Genomic DNA, 25,089 nt, shown 5'->3' with positions numbered 1-25,089 from the left:
CTTTCCTGAACACTCATATACCTACCAACTACACTAAACCATCTCTTACCACTGACAAATTAGATTTTCCTAATGCAAGGCTGCGGTTATCACTCAAAAGTCTTTAATAGCTCCTTACTGACTAAATCCAGACACTTTTTGGAACTCTCCTGAATATACTGCAATTTGGCTTTTGATCTCATCACTCAACTAAAACTTTTGAGAGAACACTCCAGTGGGAAGTCATTTAAAAAGAAGCTCCCTATGTAAAATCTGAATAAAGCTTTGTTATTTAAAAAAATATGCCAACATCAAATAAGAATGAAAGGCAGCATAGTGTTGTGGATAGAGTGCTGGACTTGAAGTCAAGAGGATGTAGGCTGAAATCCAATCTTTGATACTTAGAAGCTATGTGACCCTGTGCAAGTCACTTTCTCTGGGCCTCAGTTTACTAATCTGTAAAATGAGGGGACTAGACTCAATGACTTCTAAGGTCCCTTACAGCCCTAAATCTAAAATCCTATGAAAGGATCAAGATCAGAAACTATGATATATAATTTTAAAAGTGCCAACTTGACCTATTCAAGGAAAGAGGGATAAGGGATGGAAGGAAATGGATGAAGAATAATATACACAATTATCACTATTTCCTAAAGAAGTCTGGGTGACCTAAAGCAAATGTCACAAAGAAGTGGCCAAAAAAGCCTAAAATCACCTCAGTATCTTATCTACATGCAAAATACAAGAAGACAGCAGCAAAGGGCAACACTAGTTTTAAAATATAATCTTGGCTGCAAAACTGTACAAAGCATGGTGGTGTAAGATTTTGAGTAGTGTCACCCTATAATCAAGCTAACAGCAGTGGGGAGGAAAAGAGTTTGTAGAAAGTTTGTCATGAGATCCAATTAAACCAGGTCATCCCCAAAAAACATTTTAGAAAGAAACAAACCTTAAAATCATCAAAATTTCCAAAACAGTGAAAAAACCAAAGAAGAGTTAAGATATTATGAAAAGAAGTTGTGGAATAACAGAAGGCAACATATAAAGAGAGAGATTTAAGAATCATTAAGAGTTCTTGGAAACCATGACCAAACAATTATAACAACAAAAATAAAGTTTTCAATTTTATTTTTAAAACTATTTAACTTTTTTTAATCAGACAAAATCTGCCTTCTTACCCCCCCACCTTAATCCCTCCCTCTCACCCAATTAAGAAAAAAGGAAAAAGAAAAATTGTTACAAACATGTATTGTCAATTAAAACTAATTTCCACATTTGTCATGTCCAAAACTCAGTTTGTCTCATTCTGTATTCTAAATTCTTCTTCATCCTTCTATTATGAGGTGAGTAGCATGTTTCATTATTAGTCCTCTGGAATATTGGTGTATCATTATACAGATGAGAACTCAGCACAACAGTATTCCATTACCTTTACATGCCATAACTTGCTCATCAATCCTCTAATTTATAGTCACCCTCTAAGACTCCCATTTTTTTGCCACCTAAAAAAGAGCTATAAATATTTCTATGTCTCCTAAAGTTTTGCTTAAGATCAATCCCTCCCTTAATCTATCCTCCATCTAATTCCCCATCTCCCCTTCTCCCCTGTTGAGGGGAATGTATTTCTGTCCACAAGTGTGTTTGTGTGTGTGTGTATTCTTCCTTCTGACCAGCTCACAAGAGAATAAAGCTCAAATGTCAGTGGCTCCTCCCATTCCCTACCTCCTAGTTTTGTATAGTTGTCTACTTGTGAAAGGCTCTTTATGTGGGTTAATTTTCCCTAACTTTTTCCATTCCAATTTTCAGGGAGTTTGATGCTTGAGTAAGGTTTTGTACCTCCTGTTCCATGCTGCTAATTCCCTTCCCAATTTTTTTCGCCATAGCTCTAATTCTTTTCCAATGTTTTAAAATGCACTCATTCCATTTATAAAAACACTCATATATTTTAAACTCTTGCTTCATTTCTTCTAGGAATTCTAGCTGAGTTTGTGATCAAGCTGTGTTTTTCTGTGAGGCTTTGCTTGTAGAGATTTTGAAGTCATCGTCTTCTTCTATATTTGTATTTTGAGTGTCCTTGCCACTGTTAAGAGCTCATTATGGTGGAATTTTTTTTTTAACTCTTCTTCCAGTCTACTTCCTAACTTCAGACTTGGATGTTAGGACTAGGTTCTGTCATGCTTCTGGAGAGAAGGTTTTGGCTGGTTCTACTGCTGCTCTCTTGAGGGACTGAATTTGTGCTATTCCAAGATCTGAGGGACAGTCTGGGGATGTGCAAACTTTCAAAGCTTCCAAAGTCTCTGATCCAGGGCAAAGTCTAATTGCTACCTTTAAACCCCATCTGAGCTCTGCAAATTCTCGATCTGGGTCTGAATCTGTGCAACAGTAGATTGCTGCTGAATTCTTGTCTTTATCAGTTAGCTGGAAAGGTCTGTTAATTGAAGAGAGGCAGAACTGTAGGTTCCTCTTTGATTTGGGATTGCCCTAGTTATTCTTCTGCAGGTTGGGCTGGATGATGAAGGTGAGATCCTGCTCCGTGACTGGGGTCTGAGCTACACCACTGTTAGCTTCTGAAATTCCTACTTCCTTTTATTAGAGGCAGTTGGTGGTGTAGTGGATAGAGCATTGGGCCTGAGTTCAAATCTGGTTCAGACATTTTCTAGCTGTGTGACCCTGGGCAAGTCATTTAACCTCTGGTTGTCTCAACCGTAAAATTGGAATAAAAATTGAAACCACCCTGCAGGATTGTGAGGATCAAATGAGATATTTATAAAAATGTACTTGGCACAGCCTGTACTCAGGTTGGGTCTGTAATTTCCTCTTGACCTGAAGCACAACCTGACCCAGTTCCCAGTCACTGCTGACCTCCCTGCCTGTCTCCCTATATTAAGCTGAGCTGGACAAAGGACTCGATTTAATTTTTTTTCTGGATTTCCCCATTAGGATTCAGTCCAACACATTTTCTAAATCTGTTTGCAGGAGATGGGAGAGCTAAATGAACAGTTTCCTACTATCTTTGCTCTGCCCTCCAAAGATGTAATTTTTAAAGAAATCTTAAAAGGAAAACTGCCTAGATCTATTCAAACCACAGGGCAAAATGAAAATAAAAAGAACCCACTGTTCACCTCCAAGGAGGAAAAATTTAAAACATCCAGCAATGTTATTACCAATATCCAGAGTGCTTCCAGAACAAAGGAAAAAGTACTATAAGCAACCACAAATAAAAGAAATAATTCAAGTTACCAACAAACCAAGTCAGGACCATAAAAGGTTATGATGCAACTACATAAGGATCCAAAAGACTGAAGATAAGCTTTACAACCAAAAATAACTTAACCTGCTATATTGAGTAAAATCTGGGGGGGGGGTGTCTGGGGGGAGGAAAGACACTTTAATTTTCAGGAATTCCAAAAGAAAACACTGAGATGAGCAGAAACTGTGAAATACAAATCCAGAAGTCAAAAGAAACCTTGGAAGATAAGTACATTTGAGCAACTGAAAGACACTAAATGATGATGATCTGCTTCCATTCTGATAGAGGAAAAAAGATAATTATTCCTTCAGAAGCTCATTGTCTTCAAGGGTCATGGATGGAGTTACATAATCCTCTTTTGAGGATTTTAAGACAGAAAAGGGAGGGAAAGAGGCATACACCAAATAAACAAATAGAAACTTTTAAAAATAAAAGAAAAACAATTAAAAAACTACTAAATTGATAAATTAAGTGCTGGGTTTAAGCAAAATAAACTATTAGTTAATTTGACTTTTTTAAGGAGGGGAAAATCAAATTACCAATAGAAAGAATAAACAGCAAATGAAGAGGAAGGAAATTAATAAAAAATTATTTTGCTCAATTATATGCCAATAAAACTGATAACTTAAATAAACAAAACTTTATAAAACCAGCAAATACTCATATTATCAATATAAGAAGCAAAATTTACACAAATCAAACCCAGAAAAAGAAAATGACCAAGTCATAAATAAACTGCCAAAGAATAATACAAAACAGGTCCAGAGTGAATTCTATTAAACATTCAAAAAATAACTACATCCAATATTACATAAACTCTGAAAAAATTGGCAAAGAGAAAACCCTACCAAATTCCTTCTAAAAAAAAAAAAATATGGTCCTGACTCCTAAATCAGGGAGAGATAATTCAGAGAAAAAGAACTACAGACCAGTATCCCTGATTATCAACGTAAAAACATTGAATAAAATATTAGCGAAGGGGATACAGTAACATGTTAAAAATATTAAACACTATGCCCAAGTTGGATTTATACCAGAAGTATATCATTACTCAATATTAGGAAAACTATAAACAAGATAGTCCCTATGCTTATGAATAACCAAAACAACTAAGAATCATATTGATAGTGTATCAAGATAAATAGAAAAGGCAAAATAAAATCATAGGAATGAATGGACCTTTCATCAAATATCTAGAAGCAAGAACTAGCATTATCTTTAATAGAGAACTACTAGAGGGATTTTCAATAAAATAAGGGTTTCTTGAAGTGAGGAGGTCCATTATCACAACTATTATTTGATGTAATGATGGAAATGCTAGCTATAGCAACAAGAAAAGAAAAAGAAATTGAGGCAAAGAAGAAACAAAATTATTGTGTAGATAGAGCAAAGGACTTAAAACTTCAGGGAGACTTGAATTCAAATCCTGCCTTAAGATATTTGCTACATGTGTGACTTGACTGCTGCTTGCCTCAGTTTCCTCATCTGTAAAGTGGGAATAATAATAGCACCTACCTCCTAGGGTTGTTGTAAGGATAAGATGATACTTGTAAAATGCTTTGCAAGTTTTAAAGCGCTATATAAATGTTAGCTATTATTCTAGTTACATTTGCAGATGGTATGATGATCTACATAAAGAACCCAAGAGACAACTTAAAAAAAAAGTGAAAACACTAACTTCAGCAAAATAGCCATATATAACATAAGCTGAGAGCCCAACATAAAAATGATTTTTGCACTCATATTGTGTATGTATTCTTATTTGCTTATCACTTCCAGCAGAATGTAATCTCAAGAAAAGAGAGTTTCCCTTTCTGACTTTGTGTCTTCAAAGCCTGGTATAAGGGTCAACAAACTATGGATGGAGAGTCAAATCCAAGGAGAGCTAAGAATTTTTTTTTTTTGCATTTTTAGAAGCAATAAAAGTTTTGTATAAAAACATGAAAGACATTCTTAGCTGTCCTGGGTACTCAAACAGGCAAAGGCAGTAGCTGGCTGACCCCTGCCCTAGAACAATGCCTGGCACACAGAAGGCAATTATTCCAAACCACCTATGCTTACCCATTCTGTGCTACTCTTATCCATGTCTTTTATAAGTTCAACAAAGGGGGTTCACCCAACCTGATGCATATTCTCCAATAATATCTTATCACTTACCAATAGGCAGCCAAGTGGCACAGTGCATAGAGCAGGCTTGGAGTCAGGAAGACCCAAGTTCAAATGTAGTTCAAATTATTTTATGATCCTAGGCAAGTCACTTACTTGCCTCCCTTTCCTCATTTGTAAAATGGGGATAGTACTTACTCACCTACTGCCCTATGGGTTGTTTTGAGGATCAAATGAGATAATAATTGTAAAGTGCTCAGTACAGTGTCTGGCACATAGTAGGTGCTACATAAATGCTAGCTATTACTATTATTCTACACAGATAACCTTATAATCAACAAAATTTTATTTGCAACAATAACTTTATCAAAGTGACAGTATATAAAATAAACCGACATAAATAATCATCTTTTCTACATATTGCCAATAAAACCCAGAAAGAAAAGACAGAAACTCCATTCAAAATAGCTACTATTTACACAACATTTAGGGGTCTACCAAGAAACAGACATAACCCTATTCTTAAACATACCTCAAACAAGTAGAAAGACATTATACTATCTAAATTAACTTTTTTATTCAGTGATACACCAAAAATTTAGATAGAAAAAAATGACTAAAAAAAAGTCTGAAAAAATAAAAGATTTTTTTTCTGGAAAAAAACAAACAAAACAAAAAAGGGGCTTCTTTTCTGGACTCATTTCATATAATTTAAATTGATTCACTCTACATTCCAAACTGGACTATTTTCCTTTACCTGACAATCCACTTCTTGCTTCTAGGCTTTTCTGTAGGGCAGTTTCCCATATCTGGAATGTAGTCACTCCTTAGGAAGTAAGCCAACAAAAATGCATGGAGTTGGGGCAGCTAGGTGGTGCAGTAGACAGAGCACCTGGCTCCGGAGTCAGGAGCATGTGAGTTCAAATCCGGCCTCAGACACAGAACACTTACTAGCTGTGACTCACAAGTCATTAACCCCAATTGCCTCGCCGGAAAAAAAAAAGTGCATGGAGTTAGGAGATAGATATCTTGTGAGAGGAACAACAACGGAAGTTGGTGTCATTGAATCATAAATTACATGAAGAGGAGTAATGTATTTTGAAGACTAGAAAGGTAGAAGGAGTCCAGGTTCTGAAGGGCTTTAAAACCCAAAAAGAAGATACTGTATTTGATGCTGGAGGTGAGAGGGAGTCAAATGAGTTTACTGAATAGGGTGGGAGACATGGCCAGATTTGTGCTTTAGGAAGATCAGTTTGACATCTGACTGAAGGACAGTCTGGGGTGGAGAAAGACATGAGGCAGGGAGACCAATCAGAAAGCTATTGTTATAATCCAGGCTTAAAGTGATGAGGGCCTGCACCAAGGTGATAGCAGTGTCAAAGAAGAGAAGCGGGTATGTATGAGAGAGAAAGTTTTGTCCTGAACGGTAATAGGAAAGTTAGGAAGGGGGAAAAAAGAATTCACAGGCGAAAGAAAATGAATTCAGTTTTGGACACACTGAGTTTAAGATGTCTATGAGACATCCAGTTCAAGATGTCCAATAGGTATGGGAAACTGTAAAGTCAGGAGAGAGGGGTAAGAGCTAGACAAACAGATCTAACAATCATCTGTATAGAGATGATAGTTGAAATTATTTTAACATAGCTATTATGTTCTTTCCTCTGCCTTCAAGCTTTTTTTGCTCCTGGCTAAATATTCTCAGTTCCTTCAGTCAGTTAATCAATAATCACTCATTCAATAATTATGACTAGTCATTTGTTAAGTGCCTACAATGTGTTTTCAATTTTATTTGCTAAGTTTTTAATCCTCAAAATGCTTCAGGTAAACCATAGATAGCTCGGACCCCATTGGGGCAGTTAGTGACACCCAGCTTTCCCACTCTCCATCACCAAAACAATCTGTTTGGAATATCTCTTAGCATTAGCCTGATACTCATTCTTCTCTCTCCAAAGATTAGGTCTCAGAATTAAGTGCTGAGGTCAGAACTATGATGACTTGATCTTTTTCTTTTTCAGATATGTATACAATTGTGTCTTTTAAAGTATTCACACATTTAATTATAGAAAACAAATGGAATTTAAAGTAGAGCAGGAACTTTTACATGAACCCCTGATTTATTTCTTTGTAAGTAGGCTTTTATCTTGGTTTGTATCAGAGGTTCACTTGTGGGACTATTTCCATGTTTTGAATCTAGGAATGATACAGATAATAGTGGTATCAGAAGAAGATTTGGACTTGTGAATGTTTGCTCCAATTTTGAAATAGTTATAAAAAGTGTAGCCTCCCTCAAAATTCACAGCCCAGGAAATATTTACTATCTGTTAACATGCTATATCCTAACTTGCCACCAGCAAGTTAGGAATCCTTGAGAAGAATGTTTTTCATTTTTACCTATGTATCCTTAGCCTATCACACAATTTAAATTTAAAAAAAAAATAAATAAATCTCATATCACAAACTTGACATCTTCTGAACTCACACTATTCAACTGAATTATGTGAAGTTCCTCATGATATACCTTCATCTTGTGAGTTTAGATAATGTAAAGTCTTATATTTGAATTAAAAAAGTTAACTTTGCAAAGGACAAAATTGAAAGATATCTAGAATGTAGTTCAACTGAAAAAAAGATATGGGAGTTTTTAGTGAACTAAAAGTATAATAAGTCAAGGGTGTTATATACCAGCCCCTAAAAAACAAATCTTTTCTTACACTGCATGAGATGAGGCACAGTGCCTAGAAGCAGGGAATTGACAGTCCTTGCTGTACTCTTAAGGTCAAATCTGACATACTGTATTCACATCTGAGCATCACATGTTAGGAAAAACTTTGCTGAAAAGAATCCAGGAGAGCAACCAGGAAGTTAGGAACATCAAGATCAACTCCCTCATTTTACAAATGAGAAACTGAGGCCAAGAGACTGACTTGTCAACAATCCTGCAAAGGCAGGATTTAAATCTAGGTCTTAAGGATGTTTAGCCTGAAGATGAGCAGATACAGGAAATGTAATAGCTTTCTTCAAGTATTTGAAGAGCTGCCAGAGGAAGTCACATTGGGTTTATTTTGCTTGGCCCCAGAAAGGAGAAATAGGAGCTATAATTAGTTAGAAGCTGCAGAGAGGGAAGATTTTTGGCTTCCCCAAAATATAGCTTTACAAAAGCAAAATGGACAGCAGTGTTGGGTGGGGGAAGGTGGGAAGGAGTCTTCATGCAAAGCCAGGTAAAAAATACCTTTCCTTAAATAAACATCTCGTCTTGTAAAACATTTAGGGTAACAAGTGTTCAATCTTTTAGTACAGCACATTTAATACTTTGTACCTGCAGTAGCACTTAAAAGCATTTATGATTCAATTTTTTCCATAGAAACCTACCCAATTTCACACATCTTAGAATTATACTAATAATTATAATAATAATAATATGGATCCTTTGCCCCAACAACACTCTACATATCCTTTAAATGATTACAAACACCTTCTCGTCCCTTCAGTTTTATTTAAACTATGAATTTATCAAACTTACCAATAGTAAGGTCATGTACTGGCTGAAACCTCTTGTCTGTAAACTGCAGCAATAAACATGATTTTCCAACACCTGAAATAAATGTACACACATCTTTTAATTACTGTTGGCATATGTTACTAAGAAACAGGAAAAAAAGTAAAAGGAATAACTAAGGTATGATCCACTAAATAATATGGAGCTTTATAAAGCATCATATTTATTTTAAAGTTCTCTTAAAAATCTAAAGGACTATATACCAAAATATTCATAGCAGTATACTTGTGGTAGTAACTGGAAACAAAGTAGTCTTTCATTGATTGGGGAACAGCTTAACAAATTTTGGCACATAAAGCACTATAAGAAATAGCAAAAATGAGAAATCATGATGAACCTCAGAAGGCATCATGAAACATACCTAGAAGAAAAACATGAGAACAAAGTATACAATGACTACACTAATCTTAATGAAAACATTAACCAGGAGTGGAAGGCTGATTAAATGTAACGATCAGTCAGTCAAGTAGCATTTATTAGACATCTACTACGTGCCAGACACTGATCAACCTTGAAAACAGTTATTTGAATGGATGTGGAGAATATGATTCAATGGGTTTTGTTAAAATGTTCTTTCTCAAAAGAACAAAGGACAGAAAGAAATTGTGGGGGGGGAGGGGTTGAGAGGGATTAAGGGGAAATTACTACAACACACAAAAAAAAAATCCTGTAACACTTTTTTGTTACTGTTTTAAGTTGGGAGGAGGGAACCAAGACAAGGAGGGAGCAAGACCTGAGGGAATGATTACTCAGAATACTTTTGAGTCATGTCCTAGGTACCCCTACACAAATAGGGATTCTTTTTGTGATGGTATACTAATAGCATTCACACCACATCGAGGTTGAATAGGGAAAAATGGAGCTAAAGGAAAACAAGATGCAAAACTTTTATATGTCACTCCCAACCCCCTTCAAAAAACCCCAAAACCCAACCTGTGAGGCTACGAGTGCTGGTGATTTTTCTTTTGGATGCTAATTCTACTCCTTCCCTTCTGAGTGGTTCCAAAAGATTCTGAAGTACCCCACTGCCATATCCTGCATTTTTTCTTCTTTTTTCCCTTCCATAGCCCTCCAATTCCAAAAATAATGGTAGTCAGAATTGGAATATGGGATAGAACTAAATGAAAATCTTATTTCACTTTCCTCAGCATCAGTACGAACTTTGAATCCTTCACACTCTTCCTGATTTTAAATTATATATTCATCAATGCCAGTAACCTTGGTCTAAGATACAATTATTTTTGGACTTAGACAGGGTATAACTATCTCCCCATTCATTTATTATTTCTGTTCTGAGCCAGGCAGAGAGAGATTGAATGGGAGTCCTGAAGATTGAGGGTCAAATTAAGGCTCTTACACTTACTAGTCCAGGTAAATCACTAAACCTATATTGTTTCAGGTAACTCCTTAGGATTTATCTACTTAAATTAGGGGTTAGCAAATGTTGACAACAATGGACCAGATAATAAGTATTTTAGGCTCTACAAGCCAAAAGGCAATATCAAGGATACCATACAGGTACTTACATCACAATAGAGAAAATAAACCTCCAGAAGTTTTCTATTGACAAAATTCAAGATAAAATAACTGAGTAAAGAAAAAAATTAATACAGGTTTACTAGTGAGAAAGATGGACTTCTTTTTTAGAGGATAACATTTCACTTAAGTGAGTTCAAAGTTAGTGTTCCCTATCATCAAAATCAACTACAAATGTTTATCTCTTAACGCTAATCTGTAATGATATTTTAAGTATTTAATCTTTGAAAATGTCTTTTCATAGACAGAAGTGTACATCTGATATACTGATATCAATCCACAAATATATGATTTTAATTAAGCATATCCATCACTTGAAAGGCATTTATAGAATTCTATTAGATTCTTCTCTTGATAGCTGTCTTTAGCATAACATTTTGCAATGCAAATTAATCCACTTCCAAATGAAATTTAGTTGAAAGTTTGTCATTTGCACAGTTAAATGGATTTTGAAAAACGAAAATTACTTTTGCACTTACATTGAGGTCCGAAAACTGCTGCTGAATAGTAGTCTGAGCTCAAAAAATCTCTTACAAATTTGTGTGGGAATGGAAATCTTGCTAGGAAGTGAATGCAAGGATGATGGCATTCTCAAATGGCTGAAGAGAAAATAAGAACTATGTGGCAAAAGGAATAAAGCACTGACCTTGAAGTCATGAAGAAAGGAGTTTAAGCTCTACAGCAGACAATTATGAGCTCAATGATGCTGAGCAAGTCACTTAACTTCCCAGTCTCAAGCTTCTCTAAAATCTATGGTAGCTTCCAGCTCTAAATCTATGATCCTACAAAGTTATATCAAATTGGGAAGTTCCACCTTTGCTTAGCAGAGACCCATACTACCTTCTTTACTGAGAAAATACAAGCCATCAGTCATGAAGATGCCTCTTCTACACCTCAGTATCCTTTTATAGTACCCCTTTTTTTTCCTTTGCTACAGTCACTAATGATCACAGCTAGCACTTTACAAACATCATCTCATTTTATCCTCAAAACAATCCTAGAAGATGGGTGCTATTACGATCCTCATTTTACATATGAGGAAACTAATGCTTAGAGAGATTAATCAACTTGCCCAGAGTCACACACTTAGGAAGTGTCTAAGGATAGATTTGAATTCAGGTCTTCTTCTAGGTCCAGTGTTCTATTCAATATACCACCCAACTAATGAAAAGATGATTCTTCTCCTAGGTGACTGAATACAACATTAAGAAGAAAGACTGAAAATGTGGGGAGAAAGTAAAACAGTTGTAAAGGAGAGAAGGATGGATATAAGCAAAACGGTTCTGTGGATTTTTTGGTTCTGAGTGACTAGTGAATTCCCTACAGCAGCTGTTTCAAACCTTCTCTCTTTCAGCTTCCTTTATCAAGTCTGTTCTATACTCCTAATATTTTACTTTGACACTTAAAGCTAAAAGCCCACATATCTGATTTTTAAAAAATATATCTTGAGGAATATATTACCAAAGAGGTGGAATGGGACTGCCATATGTACATAACCTGAAAAGATGTAGGACAGAAGAAACAATTCTTAAAAGGTGCCAATCTATAAATCCTGGGGAGAAGGGGGAGAGAGGTATAACATTTGATACAAGAATATTCAACTGTTATTTATAGATGCTAAATAAACTTATTCTTATTTAGATATGCTAAAATTCTTCCAGATGGAAGGGGAGAAAAACAAGCATTTATTAAGTGCCTATTACCAGTCATTGACTTATCTTTTCCTCACTATTAACTCTGGAAGTATAGGCCTCATTTTACAGCAGAAGAAACTGAGGCAAACAGTTAAATGACTTGTCCAGGGACATAACTAAGGCAAAATATAAACTTAGTTATTCCTGATTCCAGGCCCACTGCTCTATCCACTGAGCCACCTAGATGTCTAATGTTCAGTGATAAAATATTATTGCAAAATATGCTTTTTAGAGTTACAAGGGAACTTAAGAGGTCAATGAGTTCAGCAGTTCTCAAACATTTTTGTCTTAGGTCCCATTTACATTCTTTAAAATTACTGAGGACTCTACAAGGATCTAAGACATCTCCAAAGGCCTCATGATGAAAAATGCTATCCACATACAAATAAAGAACTATGGAGTTTGAATGCAGATGGAAGCATACTATTTGCTACATTTTTTCTTCTGCTGTGTTTTGTTTCCTTTTTCTGGTGGTTCCTCCTATTGATTCTAATTCTTACTTACAACATCATTAATGTGAAAATATGTTTAATAGGTACGTGTATGTATAGCCTATATCAGATTGCACATCTTCTTGGGGAGGGAAGTGCGGAGGAGAAAAATTTAAAACTTCAAAGCTTATGGAAGTGATGGTTGATAATTCAAAATAAATTAATAAAAAAACTAAAAAAAATTACTGAGGACTCAGTTGAGCTTTAATGTGGAATTATATCAAGGGATATGCTGGATCAATTTAAACTGGTTTTTTCAGTATGAGCATTTATACCATGGAAATCAGCAAACCCTATTTTGTTGATTTGATTAGATCTCAGAATGGAGAAAATGCAGATTAAATATTAAGTATTTTTTCCTGGACAGTCAATTGTTAAACATTTACCAGTACACCTCGTTGTATCTATCAATATTTACCGCATCATTATCTGCTTCTGCATATAAACTATTGTGATGTATTTTTTTTGGTTGAAATATACGTAAAACTGGGATAATAAGAGCAATTGCAAAGCACTTAGCACAGTGCCTGGCACACAGTAAATGCTATATAAATGTTAGCTATTATCATTATTATTATTATTACTGTATGAAGAAAATTCAGCCTCATACTTATATGTAATCAGAAATGGAAGGAATATTTTAATAGACATGGTCTTAGAATTATTATTAAAGTAGTTTTGACCTCATGGACTCCCTAAAAGGGTCTCAGAAACTCCCAGGGGGAAACTATGTATTTTTGAGAACCTCAGATCTGGTCACACCCAGTCATTTTACAAAAGAAAAAAGGGTGTGGACTACATCAGAAGTGTCAAACTCTTCACTTTCCACTGACAGCTAAGCCAGGTGTAAACTCCTCCCAAGATAAGTTAATTACCTGAAATCATCATACAGTTTAACCCCAGGTAATGATACTCAACACTTCCCCAACTCCTTCAAGTTTATTTTACAAAATAAAGATAAAATACAACATAGATAATGTTAATTTGTAATGTTCTAACAGGGTAGACATCCATTAGCTATTTGAATATGAGACCACCAGACGAGATGACTAGTCTGACTAGTTCTCTTTGTACCTCTGACAGATACTCCCGAGAATGAATCAGTAGCAAAAATAATCAGGAAATTTAAACTATCTATGGCTGCTCTGCGCCTCCTGCTTGTCACACATAAAGCCTTATTCTCAACTTTACATCTTTTCTCATCTTTAATCTGCTGCCAAAAAAGTTTATTAATTATATCCTTCAAAGAAGGAGCACGGTATAGTGGATAGTCAGTTTCCAGGTAAATAAGACATCATCTAGGCTGAGTAATCCCTCTGCAAGTCACTCAACCTTTCAATGTTCCAGGCTCCCAGATTTATACTGCAGAGCAGACACAGTAGCAGTGGTAGAGAGTTTCTAATACCAGTGAAATCACAGGTTCACTCCTCCAGTCTCACGCCCTCAGCATTTTCTTGTGCCACAATTACATATCTAGTTCAGGTAATAGTTGCCCCGAACCTAGGCTTAGCAACATCTCACTGGCCTCTCTCCTTACTTCTCTCCAGAGAACTAAAATATAACCACCTGGCCCTCATCTTCTTCTGCTGAGGGACATGGATGACTTAGGAAGTATTCAACAATGTCAATGAGTATCTTTTAAGATTATTTTAAAAAGTCATCTGGTCATACAGAACAAATAATGAAATATACACTTCCTTCCTCTCGGTAGGGAGGTGGGGAAATAATGGGAGTAGAATGTTTTGTACACTGTCAGATAGTTATTTTACTGCTTATTTTCTGTTTTCCTTTGTTGCAAGGGAGGGTTCAGTGGAAACAAGGGGAACATAACAGGAGATAATCATGCACAAAAAAGATTGAATAAATCTTAAAAAAAAAAAAAAAAAGCAAAAAGGATGCCAAAGGTACTTTTTTTGTGGGGAGGGGGAGTATATAGGAGGTAAGAAGGAAGATGGGAATAGCCAGTATGGTGGATATGATATGATAATTATTATTATTGTTATGAACGATCAACAACTCACATGTATTGTAAACCTTAAACTGCTTTCCTCAACACACATCCATGATACAAGTAGTATAGAAAGAGATATTACAAAAATTGAATCAAGAATGAGAACTCAATATTCCAAAAAATCTGGAAATCACTATTGTAGTGAGTATATACACACAAAAAAATCAACACTAAATAAAAATATATAGTGAATAATTGAAGCTATTTGATCCTGACCTATTTAAATAAGATGTTAATACTGGAAAATGGGAAATGAACAAAAGAGGTTATCATTGCAGGCAGTTACTACTAGGTAAGTTTATGTAAACCTTAGTTTCCTCACCTGTAAAATAACTTAAGTCCCTAGCAACTTTCAAATTCTATGACCTTGGTAATTTTCAGGGTTACTGAGTCAATATTGGAAATCTTTGAAAACTTATGGACAGGGGCAAGTAGGTGGTGCAGTGGATAGAGCACTAGGCCTGGAGTCAGGAGGACCTGAGTCCAAATCCAGTCTCAGACCAGATACTTGACACTTACTAGCTGTGTGACCCTGGGCAAGTCACTTAGCCCCAACTGCCTCACACACACACACACAAAAAAAAAAAAAGAAAAAAGAAAAGAAAGAGCAGAACCAGGAGAACATTGTACACAGTAACTAATATTGATAAACTTAACTCTTCTCAGGAATACAAGGATCTAAGACATCTCCAAAGGCTCCATGCTCGAAAATGCTATCCACATCCAAAGAAAGAGCATACTTGGGGCAGCTAGGTGGCCCAGTAGATAGAGCAGCGGCCCTGGATTCAGGAGGTGCTATCCACATCCAAAGAAAGAACTATGGAGTTTCAATGCAGATCAAAGCATACTATTTGCTATTTTTTTTTCTTCTGCTGTGTTTTGTTTCCTCTTTCTGGTGGTTCCTCCTATTGGTTCTAATTTTTACTTACAACATCACTAATGTGAAAATGTTTAATAGGAATATGTATGTATAGCCTATATCAGATTGCGCACCGTCTTGGGAAGGGAGGTGGGGAGGGAGAGGGAGAAAAATTTAAAACTCAAAAGCTTATGGAAGTGATTGTTGATAATTCAAAATATATTAATTAAAAATTAAAAAAAAAAAAGAAAACTTATGAACAATGGAAAAGATGACATAGGACTAAAGGGGCAAAGATTTCCCCAGTTTTCAAAAAAGAGAAAGTGGACAGGATATCAATTGCTCACACAATTCTCTAATATTATTGAAGGGAAAGTCTGTGAATCAGTCAGTCAAAAAGCATTTATTAAGAACCTACTATTTACTAAGCACTGTGCTAAATGCTGGAGATACAAAGAAAGACAAAAGATAGCCCTTGGTTTCAAAGAGCTCACAGTATAATGGGGGAGAGGGAACAGGAAAAAATTTACATACAAACAAGATCTATAGAGGATAAATTGGATATAACCATAGAGGGAAGGCACTTGCCTTAAGGAAGGGTTAGGAAAGGTTTGCAGAAGATGGAATTCTAGCTGGAATTTGAAGGAAGCCAGGAGGCAGAGAATAGGAGGGATGGGGAAAAAGTGGAAAATGTCCCTCTGGAGGAATATCTTGAGTGAGGAAAAGCAGGGAGCATCATTGGACTGCCAAGTACATGGAGGGCTGGGGTGAGAAGTGAGGGGAAGAGGAAGTAAGGTATAAGAAAACTGGAAATATAGGAAGGGGCCAGGTTATGAAGGGCTTTGAATTCCAAACAAAGATTTCATATTTGATCCTATAGAGAACAGGAGTCACTGGAGAGTACTGAATGAATAGGGTGAGGGGAGGTTCAGAGTAACATGGTCAAGACCTGAACTTTAGGAAGATTAATTTGACAACTGAGTGAAGGATGTACTAAGAGTGGGAAGAGACTTAAAGCAGAGTGATAACAGAATCATAGACTTAGATTTGGAAAGGACCTTAAAAGTCATATAATTCAACCCCCTCATTTTACAGATCAGGAAAGTGATACCCAAGAAAAATAAAGTGGCTTGCCCAAGATCACATGGGTAGTATATGGCAGAATAAGATTCAAATTCAAGCCCAATACTCCAAATTACATTCTTGGGAAATTTTTGAAAGGTTAACTGATTCCCTTAAGTGTGAATTTTTTAGAAGGAAAAAAAGAATGTTGATTAAAATATGAGGCAAGTTTGCTAAACTGGAATTTGATGGAATCTATCCTTAACACAAAAAGAATTTTATTATGAAAATTCCAAAATTGTCTGGTATACAAGCACAATAGCATGAAACAGTTATATATATGCCCTAAGGTTTTACACATCAAACTTAAAAGATAACAATTTGCTTTGCCAAATGTTGAAGTTTAATAAGTAAGCACAAATGCAAAGAAAATTCCATTATAAGTAACTTGAGAGCTTACAAATTGTTGTGTTGAAGGAAATTTAACTTAAAAAAAAAAAAGGCAAAATGTCACATTCCTGGTATTTATGCCCTGAAGATGAAAAAAGCTAATGCCAGTTTGTTGTGAACACCCAGGAGGCGAAAGAGGGAAGCACTACATACTATCATATAAATTTATTTTTCTAAATTTTTGTATCTTTATGTAAGTAGATTTTTCTGGTGAAAGCTGGGGTTAGTGCATTTGAGGGAAGTGGAATATGGGATCTGAAGATTAAATGTCACTCAGAATCATGTAATGTTAGCTGTTTGAAGGCACTTTAGACATTATCTGAAATAATCTCCTAAAAAAGTAATTCCTTCTACAACAACTCTGACATATAATTGTTAGCTCCCCCGGTAGAATCAAAAAGATTTGAAAAACTCAGAGATACCTTAGCTTATTTTGGGGAGACCATAAGGATAGACACCAGAACACATTCTTTATACAAAATTACCTATTGTGGGAAATTATTATGGTTGAATCAATAAAGCCCTGATATTATATGCAATATACCAGTACAGAGAAATGCATTTCTTTTATAATGCAATAAAATGTGTCTATATCAGCAACAACAAATTAGTTTGCTAGTGTCATTAAGTCCATTCATATTTCATAAAATAGCACACCATACAGGTCAGGTAACTAATCTAAAGTCATGCAAATTGAAAACATGTAAGATGATTTAAACTGTCCCCTATATGTTCCCTTACATAGCAGGCAATTAATATATTTTCACCCTAACATTTTACTCTTTTTTAGAGGTGAATGGGTTGAGATTATGTGGCTCAGTCTCATCTCTATATAGTTCCTGCCATATGCTGAAAGGAAACTTCCTACACTGGACAAATACTGAGCTGTTTATTTTTCAAACTGTACTCATGGCATAATTTCATACCCAAATCTGCTGTAATATGCTCTAATCAAGCTTATTCTTAACTTTCCAACATTACTTACTATAAGAAACAAACCCCAAACCCTTTTATAGCTAACTAGTATGAAGAATTAAAAGTCAAAAAATCTATTTCAACCATTATCCAGACTATATTAACATTAACCACGGGATCAACGTTGACATTAGCTCAATAGTCTAAAGTGCTAATTTCCCAAAGTATCATGCGTGGCTGATTTGAAGGTTGGCTAATTAGGACATAAGAGCACAGCAAATGTACAAAGACTGAGAATTCAAATTAAGAATATTTTTTAAAATCCCCAAATCACTACCAAATTATGCTTTTAAAACAATATACCATTTAGAAAACTGGAAAGATATCTTAAGTAGTATTAAAAACTGACATCAAAAAGGCAAGCTGGTGATAAATTTACCATCCAGTAGCCAATGTACCAAAGATAAAACATAATAAAAGAGTACTTTACACATAATCTATGATATAGTTTGCCACAACGCTGTGAACCATTTGGACAAGCGTGGGATACCTAACATTTAAGATGACATGTAATGAGATGAGTAATGGATGAATGGTGAATTACCATGCATAACTTATCTTACTGAACTTATAACTATAATCATCTTTACTACTTTATAAACTGTTCATATAAATCCATATAGAAAACTGAAAGTGGACAGACTTCCTGTTCTACCGAACAGATAGAAGTTGGAATGGGGGAAGCAAGTACACAACATGGGTCAGAGAAGAAAATAACAAAAATTTTCTTTTCTTTTTAAAGACTGAGTCTCCCTAAATCTCTCAGGCTACAGATGCAGCTATCACTCAAAAGCTTGATTCCATCACTGACTGGCATGGAAGCTTTAACCTGTTTCTGACCTAGGCCAATTCATCCCTCCTTACGCAGTCTGGTGGCTTGCCCACTCTCAACATACTGATGATGCTGGACTTAATATAGACATCAAATCACTGACTTTTGCCTTACTGTAGCTCAGAACTCCCAAGCTTAAGCAATTCACCAGCCTCTGCCTCCCTGTTAGCAGGGATTACAAACATGTGCCACCACACCCAACAATAATGTGAATTTCCAATGTATAAAACAGAATATCTTTGAAAATGTTCTAGTTGGTCTTACTGGATTATCTCTTTGAGAATATATGAATTACAAAGAACAGGTCAGAGCTCTAAATGGGAAAAAACTTATTTTCCAATGAGTATAGATTTAACTATACATCTTGGAATTCTGTGGATTGAAAATGTAAAATTATTAAAGGGTAGTTATTTGACTGACCCAACCCTATCAAGCTACTCCATAAATTTTAGAAAAGAGAACCTGTGAGAAGTAAGAAGGGTTTGGCTAATTCCAAACACCGGATTCATTTTTATATATAACAGAAAAAGACACCTTTTGCAAGGATAACAGTTACACATGTGGCTTCATTATTTTATCCACATGTAATCTATCTACTCCTCCTCCAACTATCATTACCATGATCAATAAAAATTTATTAAGTATCTAGTATATGCCAAACATGGAGCTAATGAGAATATAAAAACAGAAGTGAAAACAGTCCCTGTCCACAAGTTCACATTTTACTGGAAGAGATAAAACACATACAAAGCAGATATAGCTAGGTTCCCCAAACGAATCCTGTGAGACAGTGACATTATTAACTTGCATTATTCAAAGTTATATGTAAAATAGATATGGTGGTATTTGTAAAAACTGGGGAAATCTTTGACCCTTTAGTCATAACAGATAAGTGGTTCCTGCCTGATGGAAATATGCAATGAAAAAATTTTAAGTAAGTTTTTATCTGTTTATTAATGTAATATAAAAGCAAAGGATAAGAAAAATTTATATTTGATTCAAATGTATTAGAGTAATAGAAGAGTTATAGAAAGCAAAATTTTTAGAACTACTGATTGTACCTGAAGTTAAATCTACATTGACTGACGATATGTATCTACAAACCTGCATGCTTTGATTTAGGGTCAGTATTCACAATTTTTTGTTCCCCAACTTCTACAGCTCAAAAGATATAGTCATATTCTTTTAGAGCAAATGCCTTCATTTGCATATTACTATTACATAATGACTTTTTCAAATACTTACTCTTGATCTAAATGATTATCATCAGTTGATTCTTCTGAGTGCAAACATAGCAATTCCCAGACATCTTTATTTTTCAGTTTATCAAAACCAAGCTTTCTTCCCATGCTTGTTATTCCTTTTTTAAACAGTCTGGTTTTGTGAGAAACCTTCAATGTACTATGTGGCAAAATACGACTCCAAACTGTGCTCATACTGCTTGTTAGATGTAGCATGGAGAATATTTTTGAAGGAATCTTTATGTTATAAATTTTCCAGAAGTGAGTTAAAGAAATTGCATCCCTGTCTACAGTTTTAGTAACTATCTATTCAAAAGATGGTTTTGTTTTTTAAAGACAGTAGACCTTCCATGTTGCACTGATACCTTAATTCATGTGCTGCAATAAGGAGGTATTTTGTGACCAAAAAAAAATTACTTTTATGTTCGTGTACAATGAACTGTGTGTAGTTGGATGGCTTGGGGCATTATCTTAAGTTAGTAATGCTTTACGTGAAATATTTTTGCACTCACAATATTTTTCAATGAAAATCTGTCTTCAAAAATAGCTTTTGGAGCTAGGATGGCCTGAGTTCAAGTCCTACCTTTGACACACACTGACTGTGTAACCCTGGGCAAGTTACTTAATCTCAGTGCCCTGGGAAAGTCACCCATGCTTTTTTATTTGACTATAACTCAAACAATTAAAGGTTTTAGCTTCTCAGAGAACAAGAATTTCAAGTCAAATAAACAAGCATTGGTTTTAATTTTAAATTCCCTTTTGCATTACCTCCCAATAAAAGTGTTAGGCAATCTTTAAACACTTAAATCTAAATTGATTTTTTCTTTCTTAGCAATGTAAATTCTGAAGGCATCCCTTACCAGAATAAGCTTGTTTCATCCATGTTAAAAACTTGTAGACCAATGACTCCAGGCTCTTTGACCACTTTCTTCAAAATATCAGCACATTTAGCTTGCAGGTCCTCATCTGCACTGGCTATAACTCCGCTAATTTTTTTCTCTTTTTTTTCTCCCACTTAATAGTGTTTTATTTTTTCCCCCAATTACATGCAAGGATAGTTTTCAACATTCACTTTTACAAGATTTTGAGTTCCAAAAATTTTTTCTCCCTCCCTCCTCTCCATGGCGCAATCTGATATAGGTTATACACGTACACATTTCCACACTAGTCATGTTGTTAAAGAAGAATCAGAACAAAAGAGAAAAACCCTGAGAAAGAAGAAAAAAGAGAAAATAGAATGCTTTGATCTGCATTCAGATCCCATAGTTCCTTCTCTGGATGTGAACAGCACTTTCCATCACGAGTCCCTTGGTATCATCTTAGATCACTGCATTGTTAATTTTAACATTACACAATTGAACCCTATTTTTAAAGTGACAGAACCAACACTTGCAGTATTTTTCACTATCCACTTCATTTCAATTTTTTCATTGCCTTAAATAAACTTGAAGCTTTTGTTTGAATAGTTGCTCTAAGAGGAATGCAGTGTTTGTTTGCGATCTATGATCCATTCAGCTAAAAGACATCCCATTTTTATCACTGTAACACTATCTACTGGACATTTCAAACTGGATATCCTGTAGCCATGTCCAAAAAGAAGCTCATTGTCTTTCCCACCAAGGTAATACATAGTATGCACTTAATAAATGCACACTGATTTCAAACTAGAGTGTAATAAGCTATACAGGTTCTTTATACCTGTATGGGGGAGGATCCTGAATTATTTCTGAAATTAGTATAGTTTCTTATGGTCCATCATCCTTCACATATTAGGAGAGAGTGGATGGCAGATAGTTCTTCCAAATAGCTTTTGAAACTCCTGCTCTAAGTCAGAGGTAGTTTGAATATCAAATTACTTAGCCTAATAGGTCTGGCCAGCCTACAGCAGACCAGATACCAAGATTCACATCCCATCCAGCAACCTAGGCCATCTTTTCATCTGCCTTGCAGGTGAGAGGATTGTGCTCTCCCACATCTTGCCCTGGGCCCAGATATCAAATCAATCCTACAACTGCCAGGTCAAAGTCAGCTGACTGCCCAAAGGATCAACTCTTCATCACAGTGATTACTCAGATGTAATCCTTACTGGGCCAACACTACCCTATACAACTTATCTTCCCTTAGCTCCTTAAAGTAAAGCACTATTTCATTTTTCACCTTCTTAACCTCAGTACTAGAGTACCTGGCTCTTAGTAAGACATTAATAAATAATGCCTTCTGGTTGACTGAACGTAACAAAAATACCCCCCTACCTCCCCACCCAAGACAAAACAAAACAGAAAAGGGGGGGGAAGGAGCAGCATTTTAAAAACTTCATTTTAGTTTCAATTAGAAATATTATGAATAAATATTTCTCTAGGCTAAAATTCACTTCCAGACTTATCCTCTGCTGCTTTGCGGGGGGGGGGGGGGGGGGGGGGGAAGAAAAGGGGAGGAAAGGGACACACAAAACACCCTTCTTAAAGAAATGGATTAAAGTGGAGGTGACCAAACTTAAAACTCTGAATACTTTTCGTCCACTTAAGTTATTGCTGACTGATGTATTGACCCATCTGACAGCACTCTCCTCTTTCCCCATATTAGATTATGGTTCAACATTCTCCATTCAGAAAGGATTTTCCATATTGATCATAGGAAGGAGATTCTTTCAAACCTTGAGGGGAGTGGTTAAGGAAGGAATGGAATAGTGACTATTGTTAAGTGACTTCTGAATTATGTTAGCAGAGTATAGTACTGACTTTTTTTCTTTGACATCCTAATAAAATATATTCAGGTGTGGAAATCTAGGAACCAGAAAGGCGAAACATGGTATGAAATATTTGAAAGGGCATCAATGAAAGTAGAAACAAGAAATGATTTTGTACCACAAAACCCCTGGACAGGAAGAAGAATTGGATGAGTCTAAGCAGATGAAAAACATGGAGCTGGAGCACCCTCAGTCAAAAACACAGCTGATAACACTAAGTTGTGTTAATTATACTTTCATCCTTCAGAAGGTGGAAGAAGTAAAAAAAGAAACTACTATTCTGGACCTGATTCTGACTAACAATGAAGAACTGGAAACAGAAATAATAGAAACAATAAGAACCTCAGGTGCATGTGGCCAACCTCTCCACTATAGAGTTTGCAATAAAGAAGAAGGCCAAACAATCTGTAATGCCCTCTAGTTTATGGGGGAAAACGGATTTCAAAGGGTTCTGAGAAAGGACAGATAGGACTCAATGGCCTGCATAAAGGGACCAATGTGGATAACACAGGAAAATAAATGACAAAGAAAAATTCAGATTTAAAAAAAAAAAGACATGTTTCAAGCAACCAATTAAAAAGACATCAAATAACAGTATAATGTATAAAACAATCTTGATTTACAAAAGACTTACATTCTGGGAGACAAGACTTCAAAGCACAGAAAGCTAAATGCTGGGGATACAAAGAAAGGCAGAAACAATTTCTGCCCTCAAAGAACTTACAATCTAATGGATTGTAAATTCAAAAAACTGTGAAAACAAGATATACACAGAATTTACAACATGCAAATAACTATGTAAAAATAAGATATACACAGAATAAACTGGAAATATTAAGAGGGAAGACTCTAGCATTAAGGGGGATCTAGAAGGGCTTCTTGTAGAGGATGGCATTTTAGTTGAGATTTGAAGAAAGCCAGGGAAGCCAGGAAGTAAAAAGGGAGAGAGTTCCAGACATGGAGGACAGCCAGTGAAAATGCATGAAATACAGATATGGAGCGTCTCGTGTGAGGAACAGCAATAAACAGTAAGCATTTATTAAGTACTTACTATGTTCTAGGCACTGTGCTAAGTACTGGGGATACACAAAGATGATGAAAACAAAAGCAAGTAACTAAGGACAGATTCAAAAGAGCAGCATAGTCCGTAAGAACTCTGTCAGGAATATTTAATTCTATGTTGAGCTGAAGTAGGCTACGGATGCTAAAGACAACAAAAACAGGCTTTTTTGTTTGTCTGTTTTTATACCTACACTGAGGGCAAGAAGGGTGTTAAACAAGAGAAAGGCCATTGCAGAGTGGACAAAGTGATAGAAAAACTGAAACATGCAATTCTTATTTTGCTTGTTTTTTCTTCCAAAAAGAATGATCTTCAGACTAGGAATGCTAAAATAAAAACAGCTTTAGAGTAGAAACTCAAGATGAAAGAGGAAATGATCATACATCTAGGTGCTCTCAATGAATTCAAAACACTAGACCCGGATGAATTACATCCTAGGGTGCTAAACAAATCTGGTAGATACGAATTCTGAGCTATTAAGATCTCTGAAAGATGTTGGAAAACAGGAAAGGTGCCACAGTACTAGAAAAGGTAAATGCTGGTCCAATAAAAAAAAAAGTATATAAGCACATGCGCTTGGCTTATTCCTGGCAAAATTACAGAATGTAATTATTAAAAGGATGTGTGTTAGCAGTTAAGTGAATCCATGCAATACCACAACTATGTCTATAGCTCCCAAAAGATCACAAAAAGAGGAAAAGGAACGTATGTACAAAAAATATATTTCTAGCAGCTATTTTTGCATAAGCAAAGACCTGGAAACTGAGGGGGTGCCATCAATTGTGGAATGACTGAACAAATGATATATGAATATGATGGAATACTATTGTGCTGTGAGAACTGAGGAAGGTCAGGGTAGCTAGGTAGAACTAATTGGGACAGAGATTCTTCTTGACAAAATGTAACATGCCATAATCCCTATTTTTTATAAGACTTTTTACAGCCATGCATAAAAAAAGAAGCAAAGACAAATAATGAAGCAGGAAGAACACATGAACACCCCCCCCCCCAAGGCTAGAACAGTCCTTTAAGAGTAGTGTCAGGAATGCTGAAAGCACATAATTCATTGAAGCTAACATGAAGACTAGAAACAAAAGTAAGGCAAAGAGAAGTACTGGAAGAAGCACGGTACAGTGGTAGGAACACTGCAACTGTTGTCACATATAAGTATTACTTGTGTGACCTTATGCAAGCCACTTTACCCTCCAAACCTCTATTTCCTGATCCTTAAAATGAAGGGA

At 35.7% G+C, this 25,089-nt stretch overlaps 1 protein-coding gene across 1 annotated transcript in view; it reads right to left on the bottom strand.

Annotated features, from left to right (window-relative positions):
• LOC114054150 (ras-related protein Rab-2A) overlaps positions 1 to 25,089 on the bottom strand; it is a 108,602-nt gene that overhangs the window by 70,784 nt on the left and 12,729 nt on the right. Inside the window, exon 2 of the mRNA XM_027877297.1 lies at positions 8,856 to 8,927. Within this exon, the coding sequence (XP_027733098.1) occupies positions 8,856 to 8,927 (72 nt within the window). The remainder of the gene's footprint in view (positions 1 to 8,855; positions 8,928 to 25,089) is intronic.

This window comes from Vombatus ursinus, unplaced genomic scaffold, assembly GCF_900497805.2.
Source record: "Vombatus ursinus unplaced genomic scaffold, bare-nosed wombat genome assembly UNPS02014812.1, whole genome shotgun sequence".
In the NCBI taxonomy this organism is placed as follows: domain Eukaryota; kingdom Metazoa; phylum Chordata; class Mammalia; order Diprotodontia; family Vombatidae; genus Vombatus; species Vombatus ursinus.
This window is presented reverse-complemented; position numbering and strand designations above follow the sequence as displayed.